This window comes from Argentina anserina, chromosome 6 (assembly GCF_933775445.1).
Source record: "Argentina anserina chromosome 6, drPotAnse1.1, whole genome shotgun sequence".
Taxonomy (NCBI): Eukaryota; Viridiplantae; Streptophyta; class Magnoliopsida; order Rosales; family Rosaceae; genus Argentina; species Argentina anserina.
Window position 1 is genome coordinate 34595672 of NC_065877.1, and position 23807 is coordinate 34619478.

General features: G+C 38.1%; 3 protein-coding genes and 1 long non-coding RNA gene across 4 annotated transcripts; 1 reads left to right on the plus strand and 3 right to left on the minus strand.

Moving 5' to 3' along the window:
* Positions 1-359: 359 nt before the first annotated feature.
* Positions 360-2311, minus strand: LOC126799104 (SPX domain-containing protein 4). Its single transcript, XM_050526225.1, has 3 exons — positions 1900-2311; positions 1169-1334; positions 360-1040 (listed from the first exon to the last, which is right to left on the minus strand). Exons 1-3 carry the CDS (start codon positions 2206-2208, stop codon positions 559-561), a joined length of 957 nt encoding a protein of 318 aa, XP_050382182.1. The 5' UTR covers positions 2209-2311; the 3' UTR covers positions 360-558.
* Positions 2312-3109: 798 nt separating this feature from the next.
* On the minus strand, positions 3110-6702 carry LOC126797785 (cystathionine gamma-synthase 1, chloroplastic). Its single transcript, XM_050524505.1, has 11 exons — positions 6107-6702; positions 5866-5969; positions 5626-5699; positions 5346-5514; positions 5143-5202; positions 4845-5048; positions 4653-4739; positions 4304-4411; positions 4039-4134; positions 3843-3961; positions 3110-3495 (listed from the first exon to the last, which is right to left on the minus strand). Exons 1-11 carry the CDS (start codon positions 6609-6611, stop codon positions 3372-3374), a joined length of 1650 nt encoding a protein of 549 aa, XP_050380462.1. The 5' UTR covers positions 6612-6702; the 3' UTR covers positions 3110-3371.
* A 5931-nt stretch (positions 6703-12633) lies between these two features.
* On the plus strand, positions 12634-14386 carry LOC126799816 (uncharacterized). Its single transcript, XR_007672656.1, has 3 exons — positions 12634-12733; positions 12840-12964; positions 14071-14386. It is a non-coding gene; the product is annotated as an uncharacterized LOC126799816 (long non-coding RNA).
* A 3873-nt stretch (positions 14387-18259) lies between these two features.
* LOC126800872 (transcription factor MYB106) lies at positions 18260-20405 on the minus strand. Its single transcript, XM_050528293.1, has 3 exons — positions 20254-20405; positions 20042-20171; positions 18260-19213 (listed from the first exon to the last, which is right to left on the minus strand). The coding sequence occupies exons 1-3, from the start codon at positions 20384-20386 to the stop codon at positions 18358-18360; spliced, it is 1119 nt and encodes a 372-aa protein (XP_050384250.1). The 5' UTR covers positions 20387-20405; the 3' UTR covers positions 18260-18357.
* Between the last annotated feature and the right edge of the window lie 3402 nt (positions 20406-23807).

Consider the following 23807-nt stretch of genomic DNA (forward strand, 5'->3'; position numbering starts at 1 on the left):
TAGAATCATCAGAAAGCCGCAGCTGTTTAACTTTTTGAAAGAGCGTCTTCTCTATATCTCCTTCCACTTTAAGATTGAAGCAACGGCGCAAATCAAGTGACTCAAGACATGGACAACCATCAAGAATGGCTCGCAGGCCCTTGTTAGTCACCCTATTTCCATCTGAAGCTGTTGTAAACCATGCATGGTTCCTGCTATAGCAAGTTAGCAACTGCATCACCATCATCTAATCCCTCGCTAGACATGTTACTTCCGAAAACCTGATAATGGTGCTGTCCTCTGGCTAGTTCATCTTTCCAATTAAAGGGAAAAGCATAAAGGAGATCTTCACAAACAAGTACGAGTAGAAAGATTACGAGTACCACTCTTTTCTATCAAAATTTTATATCTAAATTTAAATTATTACAACATCAACTGTAACGATGAAATCTTCTAAACCAAAACTTTTGTAATTAAGGCATAGCATTAGCCAATTCAGAGCCTGCCAAAACATATTTCGATATGTTACGACTCAACAAGTGAAGTAGAATGTACAACATCATCTGATAAGATAATCTATTAAACAGACTGGTTATCCTCGTCATCAGCCTCCTCTTCACTGTGCAAGGTAGTTACAGAGTTTGAAGCAGAGTTCTCAGCTGTGACAGCACCAGTACTCCCATCATCCTGATTCCTAATGTGATTTGAAAATGACCAAGGATTCCAAGTCGAGCTTGCTCTTTGAAGGCCTTGTATGGCTTTCATTGCAGCAATTGTTCCACGGTATATATCCACACTTGCCTCCTGGTTTGAAGGCGTATCAACAGCAACAGTTCCCGAACTGTTCAGTTGTGGGTTGGACTTGTCTTGCATGTTTGGAGTAGATTCAACGACTTCTGCTTCCAATGGGAAGAGAAGCTCAAGATTTGCCTCGCATTCACGAACGAGCATCGTGAGAGGTTGTGTTGTAAAGAAAGGCGCTCGTAGAGCATGTTGTGTGAAAGGTAGTCGCAACAATCCTCCAGTTCGTTTATCATACTTCTTTAGAATTTTGACTAGCCCTATTAAAGTAAGTACAACAATTGTTTTAGAACTTCACCGAAAATATAAACATGGAACAAAAGAGCACAGTTGGACTTGATCTCCCATAATCAAGTTAAAATATTGGAGCCAAAAAGAAAAAATGTACCTGCAAAATTTAGTGAGCTATAGTTTTTGAGAAGCACCATCTCCCCATGAATGGTGACGAAGTCCTTACGAATGTCCATCACTTCCTCACTAAACTCACTCTCCGAGGTAAACACTCCGCCTCTGCTGCTCTTTTCTTTAACTACCTCGATTCTTCCCTTCAGCTCCTGTCATTATTTCAGTTTAAAGACGAAAAAGAAGTTGGTACAACATCGCAACATAAATAGCAAGAAGATTCCTACCAAACCCTTAAACCAGGTATCCAAAGGGCTTCAACCAAACGTGATCAGATAATCCAGAAAAAAAAAGAAAGAAGAAAAAGGACCACACTCCCAAGCACAAACTTACTAAACTCGAATCTCAACCCACTGATTCATGAGAAAATCTCTCACTAAATCCTGCAAACCATTTCTAGAAATCGCTCCTGCTCTATTGCCATGAATAAGGAATCTATCTCAACAATATTCCACAACAATTACAGAACATATTGTTTGGTCTAGTCTCAGATGAATTTTCTCACTCCTTCAAGTTTTTTTTTCACATTACCAAAAGCTGCATAATTCACATGAATTTGATGTTTCATTCTATATGTACTACTCCAATTCCCATTAAAAACTTTGTCAAATTCCATAACATGCAAACTAAATCTGTTAATTACCCAATTCGATTCAATCTCACAACTATTCATTTTCATTTTTTTAAAATTTTAAAAAAATCAAACTAAGAGAAAACCTGGAAGCGAATAATGAAGTCCTCCTCTTTATCAACGTAGAAGTCATTGAGCTTCTCAAGCTCGTCATTGAGAATCCCCACAAACCAATCCTGTAAGTCCCCCAAGGGCCGGTCGGGGCCGGCCCCACCACCAGAAGCGTTGGCATCGGAGAGGCGTCGATCGAAATGAAAGGGGTGAGGCAGAGCATCGACGGCGGAGGCGGGGAGGCGCTTGAGGAGCTTCTTGAGGAGCTTGTAGCAGAGGAACTTGTCCCTCCACTCCGGGATTGTCTCCTCCAAGTGGTTCGTGAACTCTTTTCCGAATTTCATGGGTTTCTTCTCCAAGTGGGTTTTCTGTTTGTGATTTGGGAATAGTCAGAGGAGGGGGTTGGGTTTATATGTGTGTTAATCACTTGTGGTAATTATGGTTATGGCATGGATTGATGATGATACAAAGAGAGAGAGAGAGAGAGAGAGGGGAATCTGAATACGGATGAGTGGAATTTAGCATATTTATAGCATTCTGATGTCAACGAGTGTATGTATATAATGGTGTATTTATACGGCTAGGCAAAAATACATCGCTTGAAATACGCGTAATTATTTTAAAAATAACCAAAACAGATTTCACGCACCAACGAGCACTTAAAATTCATGTACGAACGGCGAGCAACAATATTTATGTGCTAATGTACACATAAATTTCAATGATTGTGTTAGAGATGATTATAAGTTTATAACTTCAAAAGAATGTAGGGCGAATAGAAACGCAATACAACCTCCCGAATAGTAACAGAAGACGTTATAACGATAATGTATTCAATCCTACACCAATTAGTAAAAAGCATAGTTGCATAGAGATGATTAAAAGTTTATAATTGTGTATGGGCGCACTGTGTCCGCAAGTGCGTTTTCTGTGGGTGCCATCCCAATTTGGCTGCTTGCTCTTTTGTTGATAAGTACTGGTTTGGCGCATTTGTTGATTTTTATGTTTGTTTCTGTGGGTATAAAGTTTCTAAGGACACTAGTAATTCACCAGCTAATCAAGTGTAGTCTTGTTTATTGATGCCATCCAATCTAAAATTGGTTTTCAAGACAGTTGGAACATTCATACGCATATACTCAGTACCCAGAATACGCAAAGGGTGGGTGAGTCTTGATTCTCTCGATAAATCCGTCATCATGGAAACTTGAAATGGAAGAAATGGGGTAAATTTGGGACCTCCAAACAAAATGCAAAGCTTTTTATTTCATGTCGATTTTCATCCTCAATTCTCATCCAACTGCTGGTCATATAGAAACTAAACGAAAGCAGCATAGTGATTAAGATTAAGGAGGAATTCAAAAGAGCAGATTACAGAGGAATTACAAAGGTTTTGGGTCCTAATGGAATTGATAACGACCGCTTCCGGTGATCAAACATCAATTGAAGCACCAAAAGGAAATGAGAAATAAATTAAACAGAAATCCGCATATTAGGTGGTCGGCTCACTCTATATTTTCTCCAGGGCCTGCAGAATGTCAGCCTTAAGATCATTGAAGTCTTCAAGACCGAAGCTGAAACGGACCAGGTTATCCTTGATTCCATACTTGAGCCTATCTGACTGGCTCAGATCCCTGTTTCAAAAGCATGATAACAAAAGGCAGTCAGGAAAAGGAGACATTCTGACTGATCGTAATCTAAAGGTAACATGAATTGGTTATGCAAAGCCAAAGAACCCCCACCCACGCACCAGTACTACATGGTTTAGAAAGTGAACTATCAGTAGAACCCTGATCTTAGTAGCAGAATAGATCGTAATCTACCTATCTTATCACACTCGGATGGAGATATTTTAACGTTCAAATGTTGACACCTCAACCACAGCAGAACTTGGCACATAAGCAATTTGGGTCTCTCTTTTAAAGTGACAATAGAAACTGAATACAGTAACCAAATATAAGATTAGGAAAAAGAGGAATACCAATAAGACATTATGGCTGGCTGGTCAACAATGCTCTCACAACCACCAAAAGAGGGGGCAATATATGGGATTTTCAGGGCATCAATAAACTTGATTGTTCTCTTCAAGCCTCCATCAATCTGCAAAGTTAAGTAAGAAACTATGTTAACAGCATGAGTACACAGATGATGATGATGATTATGCCAATGATAATTACCTCAAAACTGACAACACCGCCGAATCCAGTCATCTGCCTCTTGGCAAGCTCATGTTCAGGATGACTAGGCAAACCAGGATAAAAGACATGTGCCACCTGGATAGCATTTCTAATTGTTTCAGTTTGTAGATACAGAGTTATATCCTAAAGAAATGCCAGTAACAAAAATTGGAAGTGGTGGGTCTACTTGAGCCGAAGATCACTGGTTTTGCCCTCTTATATGATGACACTTTCAAAGCCTACACAACCCTTAGAAAAAGAATACCTTAGGATGTGCCTCTAAAATTTTGGCCATCCCCAATGCTGTAGAATTCTGTTGCTGTACACGAATATGCAAAGTCTTCATGCCTCGAATGATCAGGTATGCGGCATTCTGTTTGGCAGGAAAACATGTCAGTTATTATCAAGAAATCTCAAGTTCCATGGGGATACTCCATAACCAATAGAGGTGAAAATCAGTAGGCAAAAGTGGAAAATCTACAATCATCTATACTTGAAAGCCCCAGCACTTTTTATGGGGATGGAAAGTACGATCATTGTCATCTCATAAGGACCTATAAGTATAATTAAGATAGAATAAAAGTCACCTACAGTACTTGCGGACCATAACTCACCGGGTTAAGAGCACCACCCAAAATGTGGTGCAATGTACGAATTTCAGAAACCAATTTCATTGAACCGCTAATGCAACCAGCAAGGACCTGAAATAAAATACATGTACTTGCTTAATGCCACAATTAGCAGTAACTGACAACAGAAGTATTTGCACTCCTTCAAATGACTTGCATTGATATCAACTGACTTACATCATTGTGGCCAGCAATATATTTTGTCGCAGAGTGCACAACAAGATCAGCTCCAAGGGCAAGGGCCTTCTGATTCATAGGTGTGGCAAACGTGCCATCAATACAGACTATTGCCCCTTTTCTATGGCAAAGTTCTGAAACCAACTTAATGTCCACACACCTCAGGAAAGGGTTTGTAGGAGACTCTGTGAAGAAAAGAGAAACCTGCACAGAGGTACAAAATAATGTAACGATCCTCATGATGTATTGAATCATACAGAAATTTATAAAACTAAACTAAAAAATATTTGTTACTAACATTATTCTCATTCAATGCAGTTTCCAGGGCTCCCACATCAGCAGGGTCAATAATTGTGGCCTGCATACAAGGTATCAAGCAAGTATAATCACTATCAAAAGTATAACCAGTAATTTGAAACATCACAGCAACTATCCTATTACAGTATTACTAGAAAATCAGGATGGCTCATAATTTCCAAAAGTAAGAACAGAAAACCATACCGTGATACCCATTTTGGGAAGGATGGTCTCAATAAAAACCCGGGTCTTCCTGTAGCAATCTGTAGTCGTCACAATATGCCCACCCGCTGGAACCAGTGCCATCAACAAGACTGTGCTAGCACACATTCCGGATGCCAGCAACAGTGTAGATTCCGCTCCTTCAAGAGCACTGTATAATACACAAACACAGCTCACCCTCAATATTCATTCATCATACAAAATTCAACGCATACCAATACCAACAGCAGGCTTTGTAATAGCATATAAACAAGATACCAACCTGATCTTCTCCTCAAGAACCACTGTCGTAGGGTTACCATAGCGCCCGTATTCAAAACTAGTTGCGCGCTTCTCCTGCAACAAAGTAGGTACAAACGAGCTAAATGATCACTGAACATGAACAATCAATCAAACAATGTACTACTGCTCACTCCAATCACAGAAGCTACATAATAAACTAATAATACACAAAATAGCAAGGTTAACATATTGCAACGATTATCATCATGGCATGGCATACCTTGAAGTCAAGGAGGTCAGCAGTTTTCTTGAAAAAGTAAGCGGAAGTATTAACCACTGGAGTTGTAATTGCATCAGTTACTATACCGCGACCCAATCTTTCACCTACACACAGAAATTATCCAATTGTTGACACGCTAATCATAGCATAATCATCCAGAAATGAATTAAGCCAATTGAAATGAAAATAATCCAGGACAAAATTAATAAAATGATTAAGGTATAATTACAGATGCAATTACCGGCATGAATTGCGATGCTCCCATCGGAGCTCAAAAACGAGGCGTCCTTCAAATCAGGCATGCCTCCCAGCTGTACACCGTTCCCACACACCGCATCCACGGCGGCGGAGGAAGCGGCATTGGCGGCGGTAGCCGCCAGGTCATCCTCGGCCTCGATCTGAGCCGGGACGACCAGATCGGTGGCGGTGGCGGCGGCATCGAAGGCACTAGCCGCCGCCGGCACCGCCGAAACGTCGGAGTCTTTGTTCGACCACGACGCCGCGACGATCTGCGCGACGCCGATGTTGCTGCAGTTGCGGCGGGCCTTCGTGCTCAGCTGGCGGACGAAGTTAGGCGGGAAGCGGAGAATGAGCGACGACAGGCCGTGGAACGGCGCCGTCGGCAACCCGGCGGCGAAGCGGGGGCCGGGCTTGTCGGCGGCGCGGCGGGTGGCGAGGTCGGGGTGGTGGCGGCAGCAGTGGGAGGAGGGGGAGGTGAAAACCCTAGGACACGTGTACACGGCCATGGTTTGGAGATGAGTGATGGGAGACGATGGTGATGAGGATCGAGTAGGTTTAAGCAGAGAGTTTCTAATTTTTCGGGAAAGAGGTTAGGGTGGTTTTGTGTTTATAAGAGTGTGAATTTTAGTCTACGGTCCATAAAGGGCGTTTCATACCCGCTCTTTTTTTTCGTATATTGTATCGTTTTCAGTGGGAGCGGCTTTTGTGAACAAAAAAACGACACTAGCGAGTAGCGGCCAGTTGGATTGGTGCCGACGTGGAGACACAGAGGCAACGAGAAGAACAAGTTGTGAAATTATTTTTTGGGGAATAATATTCTCTCTTTATATAGGGATGACTCAGATGAGGCTTGGTCTCGTTTATTCACTATCATATCAACTAGATATATATATTGAGGAATGTAACTTTGATGATCCTTAATCAATTCCTTTAGCTGTTTGTTTCATTTTGTGTGATGGCGACACTCATTGATGCAAAAAAATGGAATTGATTTTGATTATTGATCAAATAAGATCATAAACACTCGAGGTCTGCAGCCACTGTGCTAACCAAATTACGAATGATATTAGGTTTCAAGTTGATAGGTTTACGGATTCCAGTCAGTAGGTTCCGTGTTAGTTCCTCTAACCATTTTACTAACTGCTTAACTAATTAAACACAAAAACAAAGTTGTACGTTGCATAAATATTAAATTTGTTACTGCCCATTTGAATTATGCACGATTATTCATTCCAACATTCCAAGAGCATATTTGAACAACTTTGCCATGTAAATCCATAAGAACTAAAACCCAGTTGCCAATTAAAGATCACATATCTCATAACCTTGGCTAAAACTCTGAGAAATTCATACATTGATAACAACATGCACAAACCAAGAACATATTGTCATATGGGGATATTGGGATTCATGGCAGATATTGCGATGTTGGTTGCTGAAGCATATGAGAGAATGTTGAAGAGCTCAAGGAAGGCTGGTGATCAAGCTAGCACTGACTCGCATTGGCTCGAAACTTACAGGAGAAGATTGGAAACGAAAAGATGGACATTCTTTGTAATAACCCTATTTTTCAAACAATATTTGATTTGATATGAATTCTATAAAGTTGTGAAATTCAAGTTAAATAAATTTGATTGTTTGTGACTTTACGAAACGGAAACGGAAACGTTATCGGAACGTTTAATTAGAAAAACATTACGTTTCCGAACTAATATATCGACTTTTATTCCGTCGCTCGGTTGTAAAAACTTCCTTCACGAAAGTTGTAGAGCTCGTCGATACGAGTTCGTGGACGCTTCACTCGTTCAAATCGGAAGTCATACGTGAAAGTTATTAACGTCGGAAGTTCGTTTCCGATTTTAAAAACTAGTATAAATAGAAAAATTTAGGGAAATGGAAACCCTTCACCCGCGCCTCCCTCTTTTCTCTCTCCCCCTCGCGACTCTCTCTCCCCTAAATTATATATATATATATATATTGTATAAATGGTAAATAGGTACATATATAGTTTGCTATATTATATACTGTTAGGATTTCGTTTATGAATTATGATCATAGTGGTGATGAGAACTATATGTTGAGCATGTGATGCAATTTGTACAATAATGAGTAGATTATTGTACGTGTTTATGTCTTCGGACCAGTCTTCGGACGTGTGTGGCATGTCGGAACCTAGCCTTTGGCCGGGCGAAAGTTACGATACAGTTAGAGCTCTAGTCTGTCTTCCGGAGTATTGCATGTGAGGTAACAGATGGGTTATCGGCTCATTAGTACTCATATTTTTGGACATCGGGTAGCGAGGAGGTTGCCCAATGTCGGGCGTTGGGTAGCGAGGAGGTTGCCCAACGTCGGCGGTGTACTACATGAGGGGTAACAGAAGTGTACCAGCGCTCATTTGTTACCCGTATTATAAATGCATTTGGGTAAACAGAGGGGTTGCCTAATTTCTCATGAACACTATCATTTCGTATTTTTGGGACAACCAGATGGGCCGTCCATTGACTCATGAGTGCATTTATATTTGTTGATTTGTGGATTGTCGTATATGTTATTATGCGAGATATATTGTTTTATTTTACTCATACGAGTTGTAAAACTTACCGGATTGTGTTTACAATCCCGGTGCACCAATTCAATGGTGTAAGGGATACTACTGCAGATGTCGATTAGTGGGAATTGAAGGACGACTCCGAATACTCGAAGTTGTTCATTATCCTGCTTGTGGTGAGGTTTCTATTGTAGATTTGTGTGTGAGAACTTGTGAGGATTTATTTTGAGTTGTAAGAGATTGTGAGAATTATTACATTCCTATTTTTATGTAATGTTGAATTATAAATTTGGTTTGTAATAATTGGTTGTCTGAGTTGTATTGTGAACTCAGTAATGATCCGCTGTGCATTTAAAACGATTTCGATTTGTTGAGATTGTTTTGGTGTTTTTTTTTCGACTTTAAAATTTTGAGTTTTCTGCTCGAAATTTTAAGGTCGTTACATTCTTCGCATTGTCAAGAGCCCAGGAGTCAGATTGGTCTTGAAGCCTCCCAAGGATTCTTCTCCACTTAATTAATTACTTTATCTTCTCTTAAAGCTTTGAACTTACCGTTGAATCAGGAAAAAAAACGAAAACAAAAAAAACCAAGAACAAATAGAAAGGGAAACCAATTCAGAGATCGATGCTTAGTAAAAGTAGAGCTCATAATCCATATAATTGTGAGTTTTCAGAGGTTTGAGCAAATTGAAGTAGCAGGTTGTCATTAGTGGCGGATCTAGGATAAAAATGTCAATTGGGCTAATTTTAGGGACAGACCTAGAATTTTATGGGGTAGACAACAACTTTGGCCGAAGGTCAAAAATTTTTTTTTTCAGGTTTACAATATGGAGTGTATGAAGTTCATATAATTAAAGCTAAATATTCCTACTATTCTCTAATTCCCTATAGTCTTAAGTTCTTAACTAACTCATATAGGCAAATACTCAATCTCAAATTCGGCCATTCTCTAACATACAACCAAATTTCAAAAATTAAATTTTCAATCATTCCAAATCTTTAGTTTAACTAACAAACTCATATACCAACACTAATTCCCTATAATCTGAACAAATAGAAAGGGAAACCAATTTCAGAGATCGATGCTTAGTAGAAGTAGAGCTCATAATCCATATAATTGTGAGTTTCAGAGGAGCAAATTGAAGTAGTAGGTTGTCATCAGTGGCGGATCCAAGATAAAAATGTCAATTGGGCTAATTTTAGGGACATACCTAGAATTTTATGGGGTAGACAACAACTTTGGCCGAATGTCAAAATTTTTTTTTTCAGGTTTACAATATGGAGTGTATGAAGTTCATATAATTAAATGTAAATTAAAGCTAAATATTCCTACTATTCTCTAATTCCCTATATTCTTAAGTTCTTAACTAACTCATATAGGCAAATACTCAATCTCAAATTCGGCCATTCTCTAACATACAACCAAATTTCAAATTCTAAATTTTCAATCATTCCAAATCGATAGTTTAACTAACAAACTCATATACCAACACTAATTCCCTATAGTCTTAACAAATCTGAATATGCAAATAAAATACTCAATCTATTATCATAATTTATTCAGTCATTCAGTAAGATAGTAGCAAGACTAACACATTAACACTCAATTTCATATAATCATATTCCAAAATTACAATAAGATCGGTTTAACCAACAAAGTGAACAAACCCATATACCCACCAAATTTTAGAATCTAATCATTATATAATCAGTATCTAATGATTTTAATCAGTATCTGATTAAATTTTAAAAGAACGTAGATGAGAACTGGAGAAGAGCTAAATATGTGGGTTATATAGTAGAACGGTGGAAGTGTAGTTGAGAGCAGAAAAACATCGTACAATCAATTGGTTTAATTTTTTTTAAATAGAGGGTTGTGTTTGTTTTTTGGCTGAAATCTCACATGGGTTTAGCCCAGTCAAGCCTGGGCTGGATACGCCTCTGGTTGCCATGAGATCAAACATAAAAGTTAGGTGGAAGTGCGGAACTGCAAAGTGAACAGAGGTGAAGGCTGAGAGAGAAGCAGAGGATGAACCCACTTTGTTAGGTTTGTTTTACACGTAGGGCAAGTCGTAATTAACTGAGGAAGAAATGGCTGAATGAGCACCGATTACTGGAAACTATATGAGCCAAGCCATGCCTTGCCTAGTCGAGTTGTAGAGGAAGACAGAGTTGATAATTACACGGGAAAGTGATTAAGCGCGCCGAGTGTTCCGTTGGTTCCGACACTGTTCATTAGCCGATAAACAGTGCATTGTGAAATAGTATATAGGAAATGGTTGGATATCTAGTTTGAACTTGGTAAGCATGTGCTCGTCTGGTAAGTGAAATTTCCAACAGCCTAAGTAAGAACCAAAGTTGGGTATGGCCGTATTGAATAATTAGGTAGGTGATTAGTCAAGAACACAAGAATTTAACACTCCAAAAAGAAATTATAAAAAAGAAAAGGGAAAGAGAAAAAGGTCTCCACTTCGCAGCAAGTGGTTAGAGACCAAATAGGAGTGGCCCGTAAGTGACAAATCAGCATGAAATATTCCTTTTTTAGCCCAGATATGTTTTGATTTTATCATTTTTCTGTGACGAAAGATGACCGCCGAATAGTGTTTCATCCGTTATTTGATTAAGCTCCTGGATACATAGAGGCCAAATGCAAGTTTTGTTTCTAAAATGAAATTATTGAAAATAGTCGCAAACCATGCCCCATTTACAAATTAGATCACTTATTTGTAGATCACTTATTTGTATACATCGGTTGTCGGGAGAAATATATCGTAAATTCGTAATGTGAATATTTATGACAGATTATTATAATTCATCGCGGGTTTTATTTTCTTAATATTTGTAGAGACTATTAGCGACGAAAAGGTGTTCATTACTTTAATCTAAGAATTATTTTACGTGACAACTCGATCAAGAACGCATGTGCATGTGTCTCTGTTACTTTTATATACAACTTGCAAGAAAGATGTGCCACTTGAGATGATCCGCCATTTGTAGGTGGACAAGGGAATCTAATCTTGTCGTGATCTATGATTCTATTCTATACTTATAGGTCGGTTTGTCTCTTTTAGCCTATATATATATGTAAGAAACGACCGAGTATGCTTGGATGTATAATATGACGGGGAGTTGGTGCACTATGAAATCGAATAAGGATCATGATGATGATTAGTCATGTTTTTCCTTTTTGATTTGGTGTATGATGAATAAGGCCATTATAAAATGTCCAGTGCCCCTTTATGTTGAATGGGATTATGGTAGAACTGTATTATCCGTCTCCTAATCTATCAAAATCTCTATGAAATTATGTTAAACTTTATTATCTGTCTCCTAATATGTTAAAGTACGAGTGAAGTAGCAAATGGCAAAGGGTACAAAGTATGAGATTTTGAGTTATGTTGCCGCCACAGCTTGTTTGAGTTCTGGACTCATAAGAGAGATGTTAGAAACTTGTTTTGTCAGATATATGCGTCCGAATTTGTGAATAAGGTAAAGAAAGAATGTGAATAATGGAGACTCAAAGAATACGAACAATCGAGAAAATAAAGGGGATTGATTGGACAAAATGATAGTCATTCATTCAATTTTTAGTAATTCGACAGTTTAATTATTTTATGTTTCAATTTCAACTTATCACTTCTTATACTTTTAAATTTTAAACAATTTGGTCATTCCGTTAAATCTCCGTAAATTTACTACAAATTAGAGGAGTGACCAATATTTTATTCAAATAACAATGTCTCCAAAACAGCGAGATCATGTATTTCCTCATGTAAATTTGAAAGAACAAAAAAACAGTTCTTATGCAACAATAAGGGTTCGACATATGAGAACGAGTGACTTGGGCCTACTCACTATATTGGACCCAAGTTGTTATGGACTGGAAGACCCGAGAGCCCATCTCTTTTCTGAAAGAATGCCCTAATTTTAGAAACCTGTATATATACAAATCTAGGGTCTTCACTCTTCACGGTCTTCGAGCTCTCTTCAGCAGCCGAAACCTAAACCTAAAGGGATCTTGAAGAATCATTCTTCATTGTCAATGGATTTGGCAAATGAAGATTTCATTGTATACAAATGGGTATTGTTCTATAGCTTATTCAGTCGTTTCAGTTTGCCATTTCGAAATGTCTTGATTGCTCCATTTGAACTTAATGATCTAACTGTTACACCTCTACTCTGTCTAGGTTTACCAATGAAGGATTTGCAAAACTGCAAATAGGATGTCTGCAAGGCAATCAGAACACTAACACACTGGAAGAGACCTTCGGTCTCATTAGTTTGCCCTCCTCGTCTCCCAGCTCCTCCAAATGTAAGCTGATGTGAATTAGTTTAAGTTATAATTTCTTCTGAAAATTTTGGAGGTCTGTGAGAGTTAATCTATGAATTAGTATTGGGTTCGACTGTTGCACTATTACCTAGGCTCCATGAGTTATGAAATTATTGGTTGCCTTTTATCAATGTGCAAAAATAGATGTTGGGAGCCGCTTTGCAGCTTAAATCTATAGTGTTCTGCTGCCAGTAAGACCCTCACATTGTAATTCCATTAAGTACTTTACTTGGACAAAAAGGATCCAGTTGGGTTTATTTTTTCTCATAGAAAGTCTAGTTCTATAGCTTCGATTTAGAGTGAAAGGAGCTGTAGATTTTGTGAAGTGGCATTATGTTTGATATTGTATTGCATAATTGGCATTAGACCAAGGCTCCATGACCATCAAACTATTGGTTGCCTGGTCTGAATTGCAGAAATAGATGTTGGGATTCACTTTGCAGCTTGAACTTTGATGTTTCTGCTGCCATAAATCCGCATACATGTTTTAGCAATCTGTAACTTATGAACAAGTTAATGTCACTAGAACAAGATACTAGTTCTCTATTGGTTGTCTAGTCTGAACTGCGGAAATATTGTGTGAAAGGTCTTCTCTGGTGTGGCTAGCATTAGGTCTGGTTATTGCTCTTTTACCTAGGCTCTATGACAATACGATGATTTGTTGCCTAATTTCATTGAGCAGAAATAAAAGTTGGGATCCGCTTTGCAGCTTAAACTTTTAATGATATTGCTGCCAGTAATGCCCTTACATGGTCAAGGAACTTTTGTTGTTTGATCATTTTGAATTTGAAACTCGATTTTGCTAGTGAATTGTACCTTGAATATTGAATAGGTACTCAAGACCTGGTCATATATATCTAGTTGTTTGTATATTGTTGAGAGGGAATACTGGATCTGATTTGTTTGCAAGTTCCATATATGGTTGGGGTTCAGGTTTGGAGGATTGCATGAATCAATTGATGAACAACATAACTGCATATAAAGTCTATATCATGATTGTAATAATTACGTTAACTTTGTATATTGTAAGTTCTCAATTTCAAAACAGGTTGCAGTCTGTATTAAATGTGTTTTTTATTGAACTACAGCTTGTATCTTTCACAAAAGCTACAAGAGGTTATGGAGGCAGGGGAGCAGGCCAATGATAAAAATGGCGTAGCAGTAGCTTATACATTTGTTGTGAGGGAGAACTCCTCGATGTTGTTTTGACTCTGCAAGTCTCATTTAAAAAAAAAGATTCAACTATTGCATTCAACAAGTCTCACTATGAAGAACTCAATTCAATTAACAAGAGAATCGTGTTTTACAAGGAGCTTTGTTGCGTTTAGGAAGCGAGTATATTTTCCCCGCAAAGAAATCATAATAAGGTGATTAGCTGTTGTGTTTTGAAGCTCGTACTGTTCGATTATGTAAAATCTTTCATGGAATAAAGTTCCGCTTATTGCCAATTACTACTGTTCAAGTACGTGTGTTGGTATAGTGATGCACCAAAGAGGCTGTATTCGGCTTTTGTTACTCGAATCGGTTGTGTAGCCTTTTGAACATCCTCTTGGATTTGCATTCTCAGCATTGTACATCTAACTTTCAACATGAGTGAGGATGCTGAAACATAATCAAACACTATCTTGACTAAGAACATAGTTTGTTATGAACACTTTCCCGAATGCAGTGGCTGCCTGCTTCGTTGAGAGCCCTATTTATGATGCGGGTCAATGCTGGGCCCTTCTCAGTTCTCACTTCAACCCGAAAATTTCGTTACTCTATCAATCTACCATGAGGATATGCATGAACTTAACTCTAATAATTATTGGTTTCGCTCAATTCTTGTACCATTTATTTCATCCAGAAAAACAGTTATTCAAAGTACTGCAGTGACGCTTCTGTGGCTCCATCATTATTTATCGACTGAAATTTCATGGCCATCGGAAACCCTATTTACTACCCGAACTTGGAAGGCAGAGAACTATTTCATCAGTTTATACAGTTGATGCTGAAAGCTGGAATCGATCCCAGATGGACAAAAATGGCGACAGGTGCTCTTCTCGCTCGTTCATATTTATTATGTTCTTGTGTGTGGTTGCAGTCGAGGCGATTAAAGACCACCCCATGTGAAGGTGAAGTGCCATTATACCACTGAAATAAATGAGTTCATGTGCAGTTTTTATTTGAAGCAAGCATGAAGGAAAACACAAGAGATTACAGAGAAAGAGAAGACTGTAATATATAGCTAGGATGCAGAACAAGATCTGTCTCTGACATCCAAGTTGTGGAGGATATTCGATTCGATCTCACCATTGCTCCATCCACACGACCCCCACTGCTAGCTAAGCTTTCAAGTTTCAAACACCCAGACTGGCTTCTCCGATCAGTCAATGAGAGACAGATAGAGTAACCCATATGCACCTTAACTAATTAGTTTCTTATTTTCTTCATATATTTACGTACACTCGTTGAAATGAGTCAAATGACCTCCTGTGTACATGACGGACAGTTTAGTGTGCTACGTACATATACGAACCCTCAAATTACATGTTAAAGTCGCACAATCACACAATCGAAACCCTAACGGATGTAATATGCACAAGTCTCACAATCTATGTATGTGAAAAACTTTTAAATGCTAGTTGTTGATCTCAAAGCTCAAACTAGACAACCTTACGTAATCGATAAGTATAATACGAACATGAACAAAAATTTAGCTCCACAATTAATCTTGAGCTTGAGGTTCTTGACACATGTGGTGGTAGTACGTAGGTGTTTTTCACAAATGTAAAATCCACCGACAAAGGAGCAATAGAAAGGTCTTCCGATGGGAGTTTAGAGAATCTTAAATGCATGTATAGTTTGAGTCCTCCTATGTTGGTGAAATTTCTTTGGAAAATTAATTCTTGTGGCATTTAAACTTTGCCGGGCACCCGTCCTCCTGCTTGCATATTCGATCATCGTACTGCTTGCTCTGGAATCAATCTCAAAGGTTGATTCATTTGAACAAATTCAGCAATTTATATAGATTTTTCGTTTATTGGTGAGAGGTGTTTTCTGATTTAACTTGTTGATGATCGAGGTCTGAATTCAGTATATTTGTTCAACTGATCGAGTAAATAAATTGAAAAGTGAAACTATTTTCCATCTGAATAAATTTCCATCGATCGGGTTTTGATTCAAACAGGAGTCGTATATACCTTTATAATGACAAATTTTCTCAAAATTACGAACGAAGTAGCTAGTCCTGATCAGAAGTTAGAACCTGCTCAACCTCATTCAAAACCCTAAAATCTACAGGTGAGTAGTGCTTTGTTTAGTGAAGCACTCAAGCCTAAGAGATATGACACAATTATCTTGTTGTCGCATTCATGCATGAAGCTATATTTTCTCTAATTGACAGCAAACGAAGACGCTGAAATAGACCTCTAATTAAATACAGAGGGGCATCCGTTCAATTAATTAATCGAAGCGTGATTGTGCTCCACCCTATCCCCCTCTTCTCAAAATAGTACCATACAGTCATACACGTTGAAGACGTATGACGTATCAATCGCGTACCGTTTACGTTTAATTTGATTATTTCATTTTCGTTTCTCCTCAGATTACTTATAAGCAGACCAGAGATCAGTACCAAGATGGGGGTCCATATATGAATTTGCGATATGTTTGTCACACACACTAAGTGGCTATTATATATATAGAAGGTTAAACAGAGACCAGTTTTTGTTGGACCATTGTTGATCGATATATGCGTGCCATTATGATGATTTGATCTGTTCAATGACATTTATTTTCATGGACAAAGCTGGGATCATTGATCTACGGACCACTGTTAGGCACAGAAGCCAAATTAATTTGTGCATGAGGACGCGATGGTTAGCTCCTTCAAATTAATCTTCACGTACGGTTACTTCAGATTCTAATTGAGTCACGCTGATCGATTATTTTTCATTCCATCATATTCTTTATGAAGAATATCTTAGGTTTACTTACAGTTTTGGATATGTTCATTAACCCAATCAACATAGTTTTCCGTTAACTTCACCGGGATGGATTCATTATTCAGCTTCAGATTCAGCTAGCTACAAAAGATACCATGCATATATCTGGTGGTGGTAGTCTGATAGAAGCTAGCTGACGTTTCATGTGCAATATCTAGTAGCTCTTTTGTAAATGACGATGATGTTAATTCTAAAAAGCTAGCTTAAGCATGATGCCATGCAACTGATCAATTCGGGGTCTCAATCATGATAGAGAAATGGTCGATTATTTATAGAAAGATGGAATTAAGGAAGAACCTTGTTCTGATTAGTGATCGTCAGGAATTTTAGTGTCTTTTAGTGCCTACACGCAATCTCAACTACAATCCTGCATTGACTGCACTTAATGATGGTGCAAATATATGTATGTGCATATCATCAATAATACAAATGAACGAATGGTTAATGGCTAGCTCCGTTAATTAATTAGATATCTGTGTAGTCAATTCAAATCATTTGGACTATAGCGCTTAATTAGTGTGTCATGGACACTAATATATCATGGAATGATTGAATTCGAAATGCTATATCTGTGTGTGTGTGTGTGTGTATGTGTGTGTGTGTGTGTGTGTGTGTATAGATAGTACGTACGTAGAGATTGGTTGGCAAGCGACATTTACTGAAGTCTTATAGTTCTGATATGAACCATATGATGTAACTACTTGTTAATCCTTTTTCACATTAAAATATACTCAGTAGCGCTTGTCATACCATTTATTAAAAATCACAGTGTTGCCGCAATATTAGATGTTTCTGAGAAAAGCTGCAAAGTTAGATGGAATACATACAAAGAAAAGTATCACATTTCATCAAGATATCTACGTTTCTGGTACATTTGCTAATTAGTTCAGATCGATTGAGATGCTCAAAATGTGAGGATTTATTATCGGTACCTGTGTACTTGCCTTCAAAGAACCACTATATATGCTTTCATTTTCAATTAGGCTACCTTGGATAACTGTTAGCTAGCAATATATACAAGTAATTAAGCAAAAGCCGAATATATGGTTCGTTTAAGAAACAAAAGACTGACATAGATTCCAAAGGCGTTACAAATATGTATACAAAAGTCGGAAGGGTGAACTAAGTACGTACGTAGCTAGTATATTAACAATTCACGTGAGAGCAAAATACAGCCAGAACTGTAAATTATTTGCTTTCACAAGAAGACCAATGAAGCATACGCATATATGCATGCATGTCAAGCTTATTACAATTCTGGTCCAGTAGTTCTCGTTCTAGCTATGAAAATCATTGCATAAGCAACCAAAATCTGCTCTGGCAATTACCGCACATGAATCCTATACCGTGAAAATCAAACCTCTACTAATCAAGACAGTTGAACTTCTCTTAGAAGTTTGGAGAGCCATCATGTGAGGGAGAAGAATTCACCAAATTGAGAATACTATTCCAGTAATTCTTGTTATCTTCATAATAGTCACTCCCGGCACTGCCACCGTTTTCTGAATCACAACCACCTCCATCCGACATACTCTGATCACGATCAACGGAGTTATTAAGTAAGAGATTGGTAAACCCTTCTTGATCCGCCACCTCATCAACGCTGCCAATTCCCCGATCATGACGAACTTGTTCATTAGTACTTGTCCATGTGACATTGTCATGAATGCCAAAATGGGTTGATGATGACGGCATGTTCCCAAACCCTAGTTTCCAATCTTGAACTTGTATGTCCCCTTCCTCTTTGGCGTTAATGGCAGCCGTCTGATCGTGATGATCACCGGAGGAAGCACCGGAACAACCCACAAACTCAATCATAGAAGATGGCATAATCCCAGGTGCCACATTCTCAGAGTTATAAGTTGTGAGCGTAGATGTTGGAGAATCAAGACTTTGACCCTTCATGAGAAGCAACTGATGAGCTGACGAGGATGACGTTGAAGCAGCAGCCGCGGCCGCGGCCGCCGTCAGCTGATTGATGAGGGAGCTGTGTGAGCGGAGCTTCGATTCCCTAACGAGCCGAGCTTCGGCTTCGAGCCTGGCGCTTTCCCACTGAGCCATGTGGCTGAGGTTGGCGGCGTTCTTGGACTGACCGTCGTGAGTGGAGAGCAGGGTGTCGTTTTTAGGCTTGTGGGTTACAGGATCGATTCCCATTTTGGCCAAGCGCTTCTTCAGATGTGTGTTCCAGTAGTTCTTTATCTCATTATCTGTTCTCTTCGGCAAGTGTGTTGCTATCGCCGACCACCTTAGGCATACAAGACAAGTAAACGTCTTAGTAACTGGAGACCGCAAAACTATGAAAACACCGAACTGCATATAAAATCGATCTCTCCACGAATATGCTGAGTGAAAAAAAAAACTATTTTTTTTCTGTTGATACGAAGTAAGAACTAGTTATTCAATCGATCGAAAATGTCAGGTTTGGAGTACTGTCAAATGTTTTTTTTACGAATGAGCTCAGTAGCAAACACACACACACACACTATCATCATCATCACACTTCAAAATTTGAATTTTGAAAGGATTATACATTTTGAAGATTCTTCATTTTCATGTTTAAAGACGAAGAATAAATAAACTATGAGATGTGTCAGGAAACCCAGAAAAGATTGATAAGTCAATTCACAGGTCAAAATGAAAATTTTGCAAATGTATGTAGGTGATGTTAGATACTTAGACAGTGAGTTGTTGAAAAGTAAATGCGAGAAGTCATTTCACATTCAAAGGTCTTCCAGTGATACAGTAAATCATATGGTACTTAATTAGCGCAGTTCTGAAGACCAAAACAATGCAATGGTTTTGAAATTGAAGAAAATATGAAGAAAATATGTTATTAGTTAGATGATGAAGTACTTGTCGAAATACACTACTTCTGCATCTGATCGAAGGGAAATCACAATGAATGAATGTCGTCATGTAATACTAAAAAATTTCTTCCATCGATCTGTACTTTGGTGTCGCAGAGAAAAGTAAGACTGGTAAGTAAGATGGACTGAAGCTAGCTTGATCCATTATGAAACAGGAATAATTAATATTCAGAAGTATACAAGAGATGTATTAGTTCTGCTTATACCTGTTGCCTAACAGGGCATGGAGTTGAATAATGGTCTGTTCTTCTTGTAAACTGAATTTCCCCCTCTTGATATCTGGTCTCAGATAGTTTGTCCATCTCAGTCTGCAGCTCTTTCCACATCTCTGAAGCCCTATACAATGAAATTAACAAACTTAAACTCAGAACTAAAGTGAAAGATAAGAAGTACTAGTGGTTGTAGGGATGAAACTCACCAGCTTTGATTGGGAGGGCTCTCCAACTTCCATGGCCATGTTCTTCGATATAAGCCAAGAGCTTCTGGTCTTCTTCTGGAGTCCAGGGACCTTTCTTTAACCCGACTTTGTCGCAGCACGGTGACCGTCCCATTTCGACTTGGCAAGGACTCAAGTACGTACTGGAGATCGTCGACACTAACTAGAGTGAGTATTAAGTGAGGGAAGTAGGTAGTGCTCGTGGATCTTTATATGAAAGTCGAAAGAGAAGGCATCATGATATCTCTGGTTTGCAAATTAAACCAAAGAAATGGGCAGAGGGATGAGAATGAAAGGTCAGCGACATGAATGGGATAAACAAATTAATTTCTGGCAGAGAGAGGGTCTATATGTACAGTTCGAATGACAGAACTACCCTTGGTTCTTGCCCTAGTTACCTTCTCATTTCTTACTTTGTGTAAAATTCTATGGGCGGGTTTGGTTGACAGAAATGCCAAGATATGGAAATAAATTAATTTTATTCCAACCTAATTTGGAATGAAATAAGTTTTTGTATGTTTATGTTGGTGTTTGGAAGATGTTGAAATCTAAAATTTAGAACTATTTTGATAAGTCATTAGTATAGGATATTCCATCAATTTTTTTTATTGAAAGTCATTTATAAGAAAATAAGATACAATTTAAAATGAAATTAGCCTTTATTGATAGGAATGGAAATAAAATATCACATCGGGGTATGTAATTCATTTTAAATTTTAAGAGAGAATCAATTTTCAGTTAAATTACATTTTTATTTCCATTTTAATATTAAATTACAACCAAACAATACATACACATGGTTAACTGAAATTAATTCTTTTTTCTATAACATGATTTCGTATCAACCAAACGGGGCTATGGTTTTTATTGTCTTTTCCCGCAAGGTTGAGGACAGAGGACTGGATTTCTTGGCAGACATTACCAAGAATAATTGCATATATAGGATCACCCCTCCTCGTTTCCAAGATTTTATTTTTTCTCTTAATTAACTTCATCTCATATTTATTCTTATCTTTGGATTTCGCAATGAACACTCATTTCCCGCAGTTTCAGTGTGCAGTAGACTCATCATTTAAGAAGGGAATAGCAGTACTCCACCCCCCTACATTATTGAGCCCTTCTTCAATTCCAACTTAAATATTCGTTCTCTTCGCTTATTTATTTGTCTTGGTGTTTCTCAAATTTATCGATGGATCAGGGAATGGTAATGAAATAAAAAGAAAGGTAGACAAGATAAGAAATAAATGAAGAGTGAGTAAAAATTGTCCCTAATAATATGTCCAAAAGATTATCAGACTTGGTATGAATTAATTCTATGTTGAGTTGTGGACCATATATCAAATTTATGACAATGGTATACTTCTACTGAATAATTCTACTAATGTTTTTGAAAAACTAAGCAACTTTTATTATTACTTGTAAGAAACTAGCTAGCTAGGAAATGCCCATTGGACCAAAACCAAATTCTACAAGAAACTGAAGACTGTATATATAGGTATATATATGCGTCAATATTATACACTATCCCTGCAACAGTTCATTGATAAAAGTCATATTCAGATCGAGAGGATCGATCTGAGTAAATTTAGCTAGCTAGCTGCATATATATAGAGCCATAATAACTCCTAGAACAGCATCGTTGGCCACCTCTAGGTTGTAATTATTCCTACGCAAAATTAACACTCTTACTGGTTCAAAAGGATCACCCCCAATATCTGCTTTAGGGTTTCAAACACTAAAAGAGGTAAAGATTTAATGTAAGCACAACCAGAGACCCCAGTGGTCCGCTTCTGATGTAGTGACCTATAGATAGTGTGATGCATCATCGATCATTAATATATGGTCGTCTCTGCAGGACTTCCATATTAGCAAGCAAAGGATCAATGACCACTTCTCTTTAATTCTTTAACCATGTCCAGAAACATCAAATTTACTGCTGTGGTTTCTACCTGCTCCTCGTAGTTATTGGCCGCTGCAGATATAATTGACTGCAAGAAGTCTCAGTTATTGTCGATCATATTCAAATCTGTCCAACCCGTCAAAGGCATTTAAGTTTCATCAGAAACCTGTAGCATGAAAGTTTGCAAAGTCGATCTGGTGAGATTAAGGCTACCTCCCTTCGAATAACAACACGTTTTACTTCAACAACGTACACCGTTAAATACCTATACGAATTATGTTTCGATCAGTTAACTGACCGGTTTGCAGTGTGGATAACCGAAAACTCTATGCACGGTGCCTGGCGTAGATGGTTGTATTTTCAATAGAAAACTCATAATCTTGTTTAATTCACATAATCTAGTACTGATAAACTCTTTATCCCTTCTTAATAAGTTGAACTGATTCAATCATGTACGTATTTAGCTCAGTGTGATCGCCATAAGGCCGGGTACGAATTGAATATGCATGTTTAGAGTTACTATATATAATTTCATACAGAAAACAACGGCACTGGCTAGGGTTAGGTTGGATGCATGGATTCCAACTTCTACAAGAAAGTCTTAACCACTTGCATGATAAGTTACTGCTTGATCAATTATTCGATACATTTGCCTTACTCTTAATAATGAGTAGCTAGGCAGCTCATATTATGCGCAGCAGAACAAAGACCTATAAATTGTAGTTCATGCATGCTGCATAAAGCTCTACCAGACCGGCTGCTTAATGAATTCGTCATAGATCCATATATTGATTACAGTATACACTATAAAGCTCAAAATCAGAAGCAGACCGTAGACTAAACCAAGTGTTGCCCATGATTAATCGTCATATCATCATCAGAATAAATATAGCATTTCTTTGCTTGCGTAGGTAGAAGCTTATTAACTTTTTCGTGGGTCTGGTTAGCCATTACTGAACCAGGTCCAAAAGGGTTCCCTGACGAAAGAGGTACTTAAGCGCTTGATGAAGGTGATTGTGACCTAGCCACTGCTGCTACAGCTGCAAAAACCATGGCAGTATCATTGGAATTCAGAGGGTTAGTTTGGTAATCTTGAGGTGCATGAAAAAGCAGATAATTATGAGATCGATGGGATCTACAGTTTTGTGGGGATGAACTCGGATAATTTGAAGCTTGAAAAGACAAAAGAAGGGTCCCCATTGAAGACTCTGAAACACATTTGCGTTTCTGGAGTGGATGACCAAGCTTGAAGAAGAAGAGATGAAGATATTGGCCAATGTTAATGGGGACACCATCTTAAATTCTACTCGATCACTGCCAGCTCTAGTGTATCATCTATGGTCCAACAAGTTCTTAAAGACCCTCTTAAATGAGTAGATTACACTTGTCAAAGCAATGCTGCCCCACGTGGTTGCTATATATGTTAATAAAACCGAAAGTGAAATATATATAAGAGCTAGACTGAGAATGGAGAAAATTTATATATGCATATGGTCCATTCCAGCAAGCTAGGGTTCATACATATGACTTAAAAAAAAACTTCTCAGACATATATTATCTTTGTTAATGTTAGAGTGTTAATTAAGTCTATGGTCTATGTCACGACCTCGAATTTCGAATAATAAAAATTTGAATT

Coding starts and splice junctions, on each gene's coding strand:
- LOC126799104 (XM_050526225.1), bottom strand. CDS start 2,208: ATGAAATTCGGAAAAGAGTTCACGAACCACTTGGAGGAGACAATCCCG. Junction 1,335..1,899: donor ACTTCATTATTCGCTTCCAG/GTTTTCTCTTAG, acceptor AAATAATGACAG/GAGCTGAAGGGAAGAATCGA. Junction 1,041..1,168: donor TAGCTCACTAAATTTTGCAG/GTACATTTTTTC, acceptor TTACTTTAATAG/GGCTAGTCAAAATTCTAAAG.
- LOC126797785 (XM_050524505.1), bottom strand. CDS start 6,611: ATGGCCGTGTACACGTGTCCTAGGGTTTTCACCTCCCCCTCCTCCCAC. Junction 5,700..5,865: donor CTGACCTCCTTGACTTCAAG/GTATGCCATGCC, acceptor ACTTTGTTGCAG/GAGAAGCGCGCAACTAGTTT. Junction 4,135..4,303: donor TTTTAGAGGCACATCCTAAG/GTATTCTTTTTC, acceptor AATGCTATCCAG/GTGGCACATGTCTTTTATCC.
- LOC126800872 (XM_050528293.1), bottom strand. CDS start 20,386: ATGGGACGGTCACCGTGCTGCGACAAAGTCGGGTTAAAGAAAGGTCCC. Junction 20,172..20,253: donor AGCCCTCCCAATCAAAGCTG/GTGAGTTTCATC, acceptor TTCATTGTATAG/GGCTTCAGAGATGTGGAAAG. Junction 19,214..20,041: donor CATGCCCTGTTAGGCAACAG/GTATAAGCAGAA, acceptor TGTATGCCTAAG/GTGGTCGGCGATAGCAACAC.